The sequence below is a fragment of the Marmota marmota genome, unplaced genomic scaffold (genome assembly GCF_001458135.2).
Source record: "Marmota marmota marmota unplaced genomic scaffold, marMar, whole genome shotgun sequence".
Taxonomy (NCBI): Eukaryota; Metazoa; Chordata; class Mammalia; order Rodentia; family Sciuridae; genus Marmota; species Marmota marmota.
Genome location: NW_026000101.1, coordinates 23,340,344 through 23,352,919, shown reverse-complemented (window position 1 = coordinate 23,352,919; position 12,576 = coordinate 23,340,344). Strand labels below are relative to the sequence as shown.

At 36.8% G+C, this 12,576-nt stretch overlaps 1 protein-coding gene across 1 annotated transcript; it reads right to left on the bottom strand.

The window, feature by feature from the left end:
- Window positions 1-7,545: 7,545 nt before the first annotated feature.
- Window positions 7,546-10,642, bottom strand: Lingo2 (leucine rich repeat and Ig domain containing 2). Its single transcript, XM_015492517.2, has one exon. It carries the CDS (start codon window positions 10,121-10,123, stop codon window positions 8,303-8,305), a length of 1,821 nt encoding a protein of 606 aa, XP_015348003.1. The 5' UTR covers window positions 10,124-10,642; the 3' UTR covers window positions 7,546-8,302.
- Between the last annotated feature and the right edge of the window lie 1,934 nt (window positions 10,643-12,576).

The following is a 12,576-nucleotide window of genomic DNA, read 5'->3' as shown; positions in this document are numbered from 1 at the left end:
ATTATGATAAGATTTTAAATTTATGAAGTAGCACACGACCAAGAAGTCTTTCTAAGTACAGAAGCAGAAGCGAGATGCTGAGTTACAAGGATGCTTAGCTTTTGTTTAATAACAGGAATTCATTATATTCTTTCCTTCCCATAGTTTAAAAACAAGTCCTGCAGTATTGGGACCATCTTATCCCTGATCAGTTAAGATGCCTGGACTGGCTAACTTGTGATATTAGTTGGCAGAGATGTGTACAGAACACATTCAAGACTATGTTTCTGGGAAATTATTGTTTAGTTGGACTAGTTTAGTGGTATAAAATTAAAATCCACTGTTGGAGATGTGACTGCTGCCCTAGCGGTTCCAGCATTACCAGGAAATCTCCAGGGAGAAGGAAGTTCCTGTCTGGTGGCAAGCTCTCCATTTGCAATTAAGGAATAGCAAAGCAACCTTTTCTGAATCTCTCACTAGCAGCTTTAGAATATGTGTTTGCCACTGCCTGGAGGGGAATCCCAGGCTTTCTTGTCATCTAATAATATGACTTGCAGGTTCCATTACTGTCAGCTTTCTGCTTCCTCCTCCACTGGTGCCCCCTTCACTGGAAGGTATCAGATGAGCCATAGAGGCTGAAGATGATACTATAGCTGATGACAGCTACCTGAGCACATCTCCTAAAATCCATTCCCTAAGAGCCAGGGGAAAGAGAAAGCATCTTCACTCTCAGCAGAAAGAATGCACATGAGCAGTTTTAAAATTTTCAATGCATTCCCTCTTTAACATTAAACAACCTGCTCTTTCTCCTGTTACCAATGTGCTTGAAGACAAAAGATTTATCTTTTAAATTCTTTGTCTTTCTATTTTGCATGATGTCTTGAATCATGAAAATCTGGCAGAGTGAAAGCTAACTCAGAAAAAAATAGATGATGATGTTACACGTATGGCTTGCTGAACCCTTCCAAGTCGGACAATTTGCAAGTGATACAGGATTTATTTCTTCTAAAGTAGAATGTCTTTATTATGTGGTTGATATTGCATAGATTTCAATATACAGCAGGTCAAAACATGACCCTTTTGTAATTTTTCAGATAAAGAAACTGATAGCCCAGCCTCTGCTTCCTCTTTGAGTAGTCTCCACTCCACACTTAGAGCAGGATTGCAATGGACCTGCCTCTTCTGATAGTGTTGTAGATTATTTCATCAATCACTAAAGCAATTAAATAACTTCATGCTCCTTGTGAAGTTCACATAACCTATCTCTTTTAATAAGGAAATCGTTCCATGTGACTCCAATTGCCTTTTATTACATTTCATTTCTTAATAATACCCCAAAAGATTTGAGATGTCAGATGCTTAAGCCCTTTTCATCAGCAAAGAAAACATGTTTTCTAACTGTTTCACATGTTAATAAGTCAACTTGTTTTTACATGTTAAAAAATAAAAAAAACCAACAACATACCCACAACAATTACCCAATAACAGTCAATGAGACATAATCCTAAATCAATATATTTTGTCTTTAGCACTCATTTTTTTGAGACCAGAAACAAGCTATCAGGCATTTAAGAAAAATTTTGTTAGGTTGTTGGTTAGAAACTTCCAATCATGGGATATTCCCATAATAAGATTTTGATAAAAACATTAAAGAAAAATACAGACACGCATATTTTCTTTTCCTCCTGCTCAAACTTATCAGCTTTTAAAACAGCTACATCTTAAACACTTAAATCAAACCACCCTCCCCCACATATTTATATATGTATATATAAACAATAGCCTTTTAATTGGTTATGATTTGGGGCATTCCATACCTTATGGAGAAAACATGTGAAGACAGTTGTCTTGTGTGTGAAGTGACCAGGTATGTATGGTGCACCTGAATTTATAACTGGGAAGGAAAAGAGCATGATTTCTTCTAACCTATGCAATTCGTTCATGATTCAGCTTCAATCTCTCGCTGTCAGATATGTATGAGTTGGTATTTGTTGGACATACGTGGTTGTAAGGGATGAGAGAATTTTTTGCAAGTTTGAGTTAATCTGCTTGTTATTTATTGATTACATTGTAGATTGTATTGATTATATTGCAATGTAGATTAAAGATATTAAAGCAATTTAGAATAGGAGGTGTGCAATAAATGAAGAAAGTTTTCAGGCAACCAAATTTCTGCTTTTTTTCGCTTTTCCCTATTAGATCTGGTACAAAATCTTTGATCCATCTTCAATATGGACAGTTATCATTTGAACTTTATTGGAATCAGAATAGTTAACCAATTTAGAGAACATGAATTTGCATTTTTGTTTTCTTCTAATGGCTATTTAGCATATTAAACATAGAGGCTTCCTTAAAAAAAAAAAAAAGTACTCTCTTGATTAATCCAGCTCTTTTCTCATTCTGCTGAAGCTATAAATAAATCTTTCTATTTTAGGCTGGCATTATATCAACCCACCTGCTTCTGGAAGAGAAAAAATCAGATTCACTCAACCTGCAGATTGCTGTCAGCTTGTGATTATGTGAATGGTAAGTCTTAACTTTTAAAGTGTTATAGAAGATAGACTGGAGGGTTTTTTTTTTTAAAGCAATTTCCAGTTTAACAATTACCCAAGAATTTCCTCGTACCAATGAAAGAAGACTTATCCCTAGAAGAACACTCATTGATGAGGCATGACAGCAGCTCAGAGGTGGCGGAGGTTGAGCAGGCAGGCTGGAGAATGAAGGATGATTTCAATTGTGGTATCAGGAGAGACAGGAATACAAAGCTTCCCCCCCCTCCCCCCTCTCTCTGGGCTCTCTCTGGGGAATTAGCACAGTGGTTCCTCCTTATCCATGGTTGGTTTTGGTTTTTGATAGTTTCAGTTACCCAAGGTCAACCTTGGTCTGAAAATAGTGAACGAATATTTGTAGGGTGGTAGAACATGCATAGAAAGTGCACATCCCTATAGCTTTTATTACAGTATATTGTTATAATTGTTCTGTTTTATTATTAGCACTGTTAAACTTCTACTGAGCCTAGTTTATAAATTAAATTTTGTCAACAGGTACATATAGGAAAAAATAAACACAATACAGAGAGCATTCAATAGTGTGGCTTCAGGCATCCACTGGTAGGTATCTTGGAACCTGTCTCTCAAGGATAAGGATATCTACTGTAGTCCCTGATAATTGCCTTCTTCCCATTCAGGACTTTTCCCAGGGAACTGGGGGTGGGGAAGGAGAAGGGGTATTAAAGACCTTGACAAATTAAAAGAGGACAATTGGGGTACATGTAAGCTTATCCTGATCTGATTTCCATATTTGGAAAGAAGAACATCAGCACCAGTCCTCTTAGAAAAATAAATCTTTAACATACATTTTAATCTTGTCTTTTGTTGTTGTTTTTTTGCCAACATGTTACCATAGGCCATCTGTTGAAAAGCTCACTCAAGATAAGGAGTTTCCAGTCCTCATGGATTTTGAGAAAATATGCAGCTCCTTTTGCTGCTCCAAAAACTGACTTCAGAATTAAAAACCTGCCATTCATTGTTGATTTACAACTGATTTTCTTAGCTAAACCTTGCAAACCTAGACTTAACAGCTCTTGGATCCAGTGTTCATTAGGCAAACCTCGCTAAAGATCACAGCTAACCAGCTCTCATTTCATCCTGCAGAACTATGTTGCAAAACTCTTTTCCCAGGAGTTACACTTTGCTGGAATACAAATGAGAAGGCTCTCTTGGAAATGGCTTTGAAGGGGAAAAGGATATTGTCAGCAAGAGATGTCAAATGTTTGCCAAATAACAAGAAAACACCTCTGTTGCCTAACCAAAATATGAAATTCTAAATCAGTAAGTCAAATAATATTTCATCCCTTAAAGATTTTTTTATATACAAAGGCAGAATAACTCCAAAACTCTTCAATGAGAAAATATCAAGGGCTTTAGCCAAAAGAAGTTGAATAGAGCTCCCAAAGTCAATGGAGAGTTATCAATGGAAATAATCAGGCACATGATGGAGTAGTCTAATGAGGAATGTTAATTTCAATAATCAAGATGATAGATCTTTACCTAAGTACCAAGTAGGATGAATGGCTTTGGCCCTAAAGGTTTTGTGACCAGTTCACATGCCTCAAAATCCATTTGGAATTTCAAGTGAGGTATAGGTGGCCAGGACATAGAGGATAAAAATAGCTACCAATGAAAGTTTAAAAAAGAGCATAAGCTCTGATTCTTCATTTAGAAGATAACTATAAAAATTAGCAATAAAGGAGCTAGAGTAAAAGAGATCCCAGTGCCTCCTTCCATCGTTTCTTTGAATTCCTGATATTTTTGTCAGGGCTTAGCTTTAGAGGCTGAAAATGATCTTCTTCTTCTTCTTCTTCTTCTTTTTTTCATTTCCTAGGAAGCCTCAAGACACATTCTGTGTTGCTGAACAGCTTCAGAGCACAGCCCCTGAAGATAAAACAAACGTCTTGACTCAGAGATGAAGGGAGACCCTGGAAGTATAAGATAATTTACATGGGGCTCTACTTACTTCATCTTCTTTTTTTGTATTTCTAATATAAAAAATACATTTCTTCCTATTTGAATAATGGAAAGTGACAAAAGGCAGCCTTCAATGCAGGTGAGATTTAAATAGTCCTTTTTAAAAGAGTCACAAAAGATTGTCACTTCTGGAATCCTGGGAGAACTGAGAAAAAGAATTCTTGGCAGAACAATGAGAAAATAATATAGCCTAAATACTGCAGAACACACCTGGAATGCCTTTGTACCACTGGAGAGTTGATGGTAAGCAACTTTTCTGAGAAAGTTGAGCAAAATCAGAGTTCTGACGAAGGACCTCAGGAACTAGGAAGTACGAGGTCTTAGTGAGTCCTGGTTCACATTTTTCACACTTTGAGAATATTTGAAAAGCATGTGATTATAAATGCAATGAAGATGAAAACAGGCTAGAAGAGCAAGTATTATGAGAATTTGAAAAAGTAGAAATTCCCTACTAAGAACACAGTAAGCAAACTTGCTTCTCTTACTTTAAGTAATATGTATGTCAGACATTTGGGCCCATGCGTCAAGTCTCTTAGAACATTAGGGCTCTAGTCAGGGAATTTTTTTCTTTTATAGATTTAATGGGTACAGAAAGTAAATATTTCTCTGAAAGGCTTACTTACATATAGAGTACTGATAAATCTAGAACAAAATGCCCAGCCAAACAACTGTATTTCTTCATAAATTATTTTGAAACAAACCCTCTAGGAAGAAAAATAACTCAGATATAATATCTAAAGGGGAAAAGTTGGCCCACATGCTGGTCTAAGCAATTATTCTCTACCAGTATGTAGCAAAGGGTTAATCAGCAGCCATGAAGGAAAAAAATCATGCAATCCCTTTGTAAAGCTGGATAATAAAGCCCCAGAGTTACAGTCAATGGAATGCCAGAGCTTTGCAGAAAAAGGAACCCAAGATTTGTACCAGTATTGAGAATATAGAAAAGTTAAGTGTCCATTCAGTTACTTATAAATTCATTGCAACAATGCTTCAGGCAGTAAAGTAGCCTTTTTCCTGCAATATTGGTCAATGTACTTCCATGGTCTGAACACTTAGGCAGGTGGCATATATATTTGTTGTAGTTGAAGCCCAATTCAAACTATAATTTTACTCTTATTAGAAACATTGGACCTAGGAATATTTCAATGGAGTACTGGAATGTTGACCATTTGGGGTTCCATGAAACTAGGTTTTGAAGACGTTAACAGTTAATCAGGAAAAGAAATCCTTCAGGTTCAAATAAGTTAATCCCTACCCCAGGTAAAAATTATTAAATATAATTCTTTTTATAGGCTTTATAGGGTATTTATTAGGCTTACATAGATGTTGGACCTCATTTGCCTAACTTTGTCCATGGGACTCTTTTGGAAGAATGCTTAGTAATATTGTAACTGTTCTACAGATCAGAGTATGGAAATCCCTGAGAGAGTTCAATTTCTCTTCTTTGAATGGACTAATATCTAAATCTTCTCATCGATGGGCTACCTTTAATCCAATTTTATTTCATTCAGGTGTTTTATGGTCAGCTTTTGACAAAAAATAGCAGTCAAAATCACAAGCCCTTTTATTAATTTTTTCAATGTTTTTGCTTGCACGCGCTAGTTTGTTAAGAATTTGCTTTATATAATGTTGCAAAATTAAAATTAAGTGGTTTCTCTTTTGGAAGACTACCCCTCCACTTTATTATTATTATTTTTTAATTTGAAAGGACCCACTGAGTTTTAAGTTGAATTTTGATAGAACCCACAATCTGATTTATATTGTTAGCTCTAGTCAGGGAATTTTTGTCACAAATGGAAAAAGAATTTCTAAGATTTTTTATGATCACTAGGAAAGCCAATGAAATATGACTCAAACAGGTAATTCTTCAGTCTTTCTATCTCATTCCACCCTTTATTAAAAGAGAAATGGGTATTACTGTGTTGCTATCCAATTGGAAAAACAATTTCTGAACTTGATACTTTTGGTGTGGGGGGTTCAGTTTAACTTTATTGAAGTACCTCAAAATTTCAAATACTGAAAAAAAATCCAGACCTTTGAAAGTCAGACCCCCCAGCTGACATGCTAAGTGGGAAATCCTAGAGAACTTTGCCAGCTCACGTGCAATTCAAACAGGGACCTTGCTGCGGATTCCTCTTAAAATATTAAAATGTGGAAATTTCCTATTTGTTAATACTGATCTGACATTTCAGAAATAGTCTATATTCAATGGCTTCTAAGATCCTATGAATATATGTTTTGAAAGTCATTCATTCAACATTTATCTAAATGGAACTATACTTCCTTTAAATAGATCACTGGTGGGAATGACATGATCCTATTTTTAAAAAACGGAAATGTTTGAGTAACAATCATTAATACAACTGAACTGGCAAATATCCTTAGATCAGGAAATAAAAGAATCAGCACAGTTTCACATATATAATCTTAGTTTTTCCTTAGTGGAGAAAAAAAAATGTTTTCCAATCCACCTTGTATTTTCTCACCTCTAAAAATAAACAGATCCCTCTTGTCTACACAAGATTATTTTTTGAAAATCTACTTGTTAGGGAAGCAGGGTGAAACTCTGAAGTTGTCAAGGTAATGTGATGTGTATGGTATTTGAATAGAGAACATCATAGTGGCAGTGGCTGGATGTTCCCTTTAAAGTAGCAGTCCAGCCTTCACGCAGCAATCACATTTTAAGCAGATCTTTAGTTGCATGACCATCATGTTATGCATGGATCACCTTGGTTTATGTTGGCATTGGAAAAGACCTCCTTACCCAGAGAGCTTTTGAACAACAGAACTATTGATCTCAGCTACTGGTAAATATTACCCAATGATTTTATATAATCTTTACTTCCTCTTTCATTTTCTATTCATTAGCAGTGACTGGTGAAAGTAAAATCAAGGGGTGGTTAAATGGATTATTTTCATTAATAACACCTACCTTGCATTTTACAGGTACATCTGGTGGCACACCACCTTGTGGAGAAAGCAAGGGCATTGTTACAGTAAACTGGTCCAGTGTGATATTACAGGTATAAAAAATATTCCATTCTGTATCAAAACTAGGCACATGCCTTTATTTATAGTAACAGAAGTTAACAGAGTTGAGCAGTTTTGCCTTGGGTCCTGTTTGTTGGCATCCTACATCAGACAAACACATCTCTCAACACATCTCCGCCATAACTCCAGGGATCTAGTCTCAGGCTTATCTGTAGGTAGAGGAAGGTGAAATCACACTTGGATCTATAGTGGTGAGTAACTAAAAGCACAACCTCTCATTCATATTGCTTTAAAACATATACAGCATATATGTTTAAAAAAAAGTAAAGAATATATTGATCTCTTTTTGGTGCTGAACCAACAATATGGTATGATGCAAGGCTTTTAACAAATGATAATCATAGATACAAATTTTTCTGTAGATTATGTTTTAGACAAATGTGTCTTTTTAATATGTAAATCCTACACTGTAGGTTGTTCTTATTTTTTCATTTGTTTTTGCAGTGGTAGAAAATGCTGAATAATTGTCCATGAGCATGAGCCAAAGGTTCAGGTTCATTACTGAGATCCCCAGAATGCCAATATTTGCAATGCAAACAATTAGTATCCCACCATGTGAAGGGTTCTGACATATGCCTGCCTGCCTCTAGATGGAGAGGCTCCATAAGAAGTCCTCCTATTTCCATGGACCCTGCATTGACACAGGGGCAGCTGTACAAAGCTGCCCTCTTAACCTAGTGATTTACTGTGCCAGACTCTTACTGATTACCAACAATAACAGAGACAGTAGTGTGAGTGGTAGACCCTCAAATCATTTTCATGTTGAACCTCCTGGGTCCAGCCACTTCCCTTTCCACAACAGCACCATTGTTTTTTCGGGGCACATACTCAAGGTCAATGCTGTTTTTGTGCTTGCCTTTCCCTCGGCTCCACACAAAGAGGAGGAGAAAACAAAATAAAACCACTCCCAGGAATGTGAAACAGCCCATGGCTGTGGATACCAGTATTGTTTTAAGGTCCAGGGAAAAAGTATTGGCATTGGTGCCATTGGAAATGGTGTCATTGGAGTCAGTCATGTACATAGGGGTCCTGTTTGCGTAAAGAAAGCGGTCTGAGGCAAACCCTTTCACAGTCAAGGAGGCTGTGAAGGTGTCATTCCCAGCGGCATTGCTAGCGATGCAAACATACAGCCCACTGTCCTGATCCTGGGCAAAGCGGATTTCTAGGGTGCCATCGCCCAGCACAGTAGCTCTTCCATTGGACTTGGTAGTGATAAAACGCCTTCGGGGTGTCACCCAGGAAATCGCAGGCTGTGGGTCTCCATCGGCACTGCATTCTAACTGGACTGTCTGCCCTTCATCCACTAGCAGATGCTGCAACTTCTTTTCACGGATTTTGGGTTTTTTGCAGGTAAAGTAAAAAGAAAGGGCAGTGCTATGAAAATCCTTAAATGACCTCTCACGGATAGTGTCTGGGCCAGCACACATGGGCTGCTGGCCACCAAACTGTAAGGTGGGCTGTCGCTGCAGGATCCAAAGGAGACGGCAGTCACAGGCCAGTGGGTTGTTATTAATGCTCAAGACCTCCAAAGCCCTAGGGGAGGAGAAGACATTCTCTTCCAAAGTTTCCAGCAGGTTCTGAGATACATTGAGCACGCGAAGAAAGCGGAGCCCTTGGAAGGAGTGGGGTTCAATGGTGCGGAGCTGGGCCCCTACTATATGAAGCTCTTGAAGGCGGATCAGGTCAGAGAACATGCCTGCTTCAATAGTGCTGATGGGATTGTAGGAGAGGTTAAGGTGTGTCAGGTATACCAGGTGTTTAAAGGCAAGGAAGGGTACAGTGGACAGATTGGTGTTAGTAATGGAAAGGGATGTGAGGTTGAGGCCATAGAGGCTATTGGCAGGCATCATATCCAGTAAAGGCCAATAGTCAATCTCTAGGTGTTTCAGGTGGAATAATCTTTTAAAGGCATACACAGGAATATTGTTGATATTCAGATGCTTCAGATGGAGGCTGATGAGGCTGCGGAGGTGGGAAAGGGCTTCTGTTGGTACTGCTGTTAGGTTGCACTTCTCCAGGGTGAGCTGCTCCAAGCTGAGAAGCCCGCTGAAGGCCCTGTGTGATATATAAACCAAATCATTGTCCCCTACTTCTAGAGACTTTAGGTTATGCAGATCCTGAAACATGTAGTCCAGTAAAATGACGATCTTATTCTCACTAATGTCCAGCTTAGTGAGGTTGGACAGTCCTGTGAATACTCCTAAAGGAACCAACTTCAGGCGATTGCCTTTCAGACGGAGGGAACGCAGGTTAAAGAGATTGTTAAATGCTCCTGGTTCCACATTGGCGATGACGTTGTCGCTCAAGTCTATCTCCTCTAGAAGGGGGTATGATATGAATTCTTCGGGGTTGACGCTTTTCAACCTGTTTTTGCTCAGGTCCAAGATTTTGGTCTCGATGGGAATACCCTCTGGGATGGCAATCAACCGCCTTCTATGGCAGCTAACAGATTTGTTCTGGGCAGAGCACTCACAGCGAGCAGGGCAGCCAATGGTGGATCCCATGAAGATTAACACCACAGCCAGACCCAGGAATGGCTGCCAGCATGATACGGCCGTGTGAAGCATGACTCCACTTCTTAGTCTACACCTTGGTCACAGGCCTGCATGGATGGGGCAGAAGAGGGAAGAGAAGTTAAGGTATGGCACAGACAGGTGAAGGGGCATACATAAGGCAGCAAGTATAATGGAAAGAACACTGGAGTTGGAATCAATCAGATCTAGGATGATATCTGAGGGCTGCCATTCTTATCTGCATGATCTTGGATAAGATCACTCTATAGACTTCAGTGTTCTTAGCTACAGAATGGGGATAATGGAGGTAGTAATTCATTGTTGTAGTTTCCTGGAGTTCTTATGATAAGTTCAGTGTTTGACAACTATGAAGAGACAAATTCAGTGTCTGACACAGACTATGAGGCCAGACAGTATGCAATTCACACTCAACGACTCTACCTTGAATTCAAATGAGAGGTCAGTGACTAAGAGGAAACCAGTTCTGAGTGAATGAGTGCCTATACCTCTAATGTTTAGGATATTTTCTACCATTCAAAATAAAACTAATAGAAGTTCCATTCAACATCAAGTCCCAGCATCCAATATACAAAGAAAGTTAAAGCCAGTGCAAGATTTCAAGATTATTTTTATTCATTCATATATATTTCTATTAAAAATGAACTTTGTCTTTTAAGGTAAACCTTTGCCAGAATTCAGTGAATTCTCATTTATGAAGGCATTCTGCGTTTGCCTGCATTATCTCTCTGTATAGTTTTTCTGTTTCTTATAAAAAGATGAGATAGAATTGAGTTATCGTAATGGATCTGGTAAATGTGCTTCCTTTATGATTTGGGATTAAATATTGAGGAATAGAAGAATTGCAATTTTAAGAGAAAAAAACTTTGAATAACAATCTATAAACTATCATTCTTCTATATTCAAACCAAGTGGATCTGTTAAAGTGAAATTAAATAGGTGACAACTAAAAATTGGAAATAAGTATGCCTTAAATGTGTTAGGCAAATACTGACCTTACTGCTCAACTGAATAGCAAAAGGTATGTTGTTGAACTGTACTCCTCAATCTAAGGTCCCCTGGAGAACATTATTCATTCATAAACACCATATTTTATGCAAGATTATATAGTTTAAAACAAGATTTTGGACAGAAGCGTATGTGGAAACATCATAATTTATTTCTGAATTGTAAAAGAAGAATTAGAGAATAATTTTGTTGTAAGTATAGCTATATATGTAAACATTATATCTATGGCTATCCAAAAGAAAGTTATACATAAAAAACAAGTATGATCTGACTTAATGGTGAATAACTAGATGACTATAAAAATTCCCCCCAAAATGTAGAAAAAAAGTTGAAGACTCAGAAAGTGCTGTCCAAATCAGTTAGACATAAAAAAGATAGTTCTGTGGCAGAATTATCATTATGTACAGACCAAATTAATATGTCATGAAAACCTGCTGAAAAACCATTGGAACACATAAGTAAATTCACATTGAAAAATGTATATAGTTATTTTCTTGAATATAAAAATAAGCCTTTGGGCTGGGGATATGGCTCAAGCAGTAGCGCGCTTGCATGGCATGCACGGGACGCTGGGTTTGATCCTCAGCACCACATAAAAATAAAGATGTTGTGTCTACCGAAAACTAAAAAATAAATATTAAAAAAATTCTCTCTCTCTCTCTCTCTCTCTTAAAAAAAAAAAAGCCTTATAGAAAACATTGTAAAATTTGTCACCAGCATTTCTGAAAAATATTCAATTCCTATGAATAACTTTCAAAACACATAGAACTGACAACTATTAAAACCTACTGAGGAATCAAAATAAAACTTACTAAATAGAGGGATAAGTTGTATATTTAGGTTGAAAGATTTAGTATTATAATAAAACACATTAATAAAGATAGTTTAAACTTGAAAAATCATTTTTAAATTTGAAATTTTTGAACTAATATACATAGATATTTGAAAGACAACTTATTAAGTTTTGATTCCTCAGCTGTCATATTAGTTTTGTGTTTCTTGTCAAGTTTAATCTGGTTCGTCTACAATAGAAAGAAAATGAAAGTGTGTAATAGTAAAAGTTGTTACATAAATTACACCCATACAAGAAAACACTACCATAGATTTATGTTTGGAAGAATAGACACATGAGAATAATCAGAAACATCAAATAAAAATAATAAAGACTCTACCATATATTTAAACATAAGATGTAAAATTATAATAAATTATGATATTGACATAAAACACAAAATCAACAGAGTAAGGAATAATATCTAAATGTATCTGAACAGTCAGTTTATTTTGAAGATGGCATTTTAATTCAGTGAGAAAAATATAAGTAATTGGTTAGTTGGAAGAGTTGCATTTTCTTTTCACTATTTCTACTACAACAAATTTCAAGTGAATTCACTTGAAATGATTAAAATAGAAGAAAAAAAATGTACAAGAAAATTTGATTATTTTATAATATTAGAGTTGCAAAGCAAGTATGTATCCAA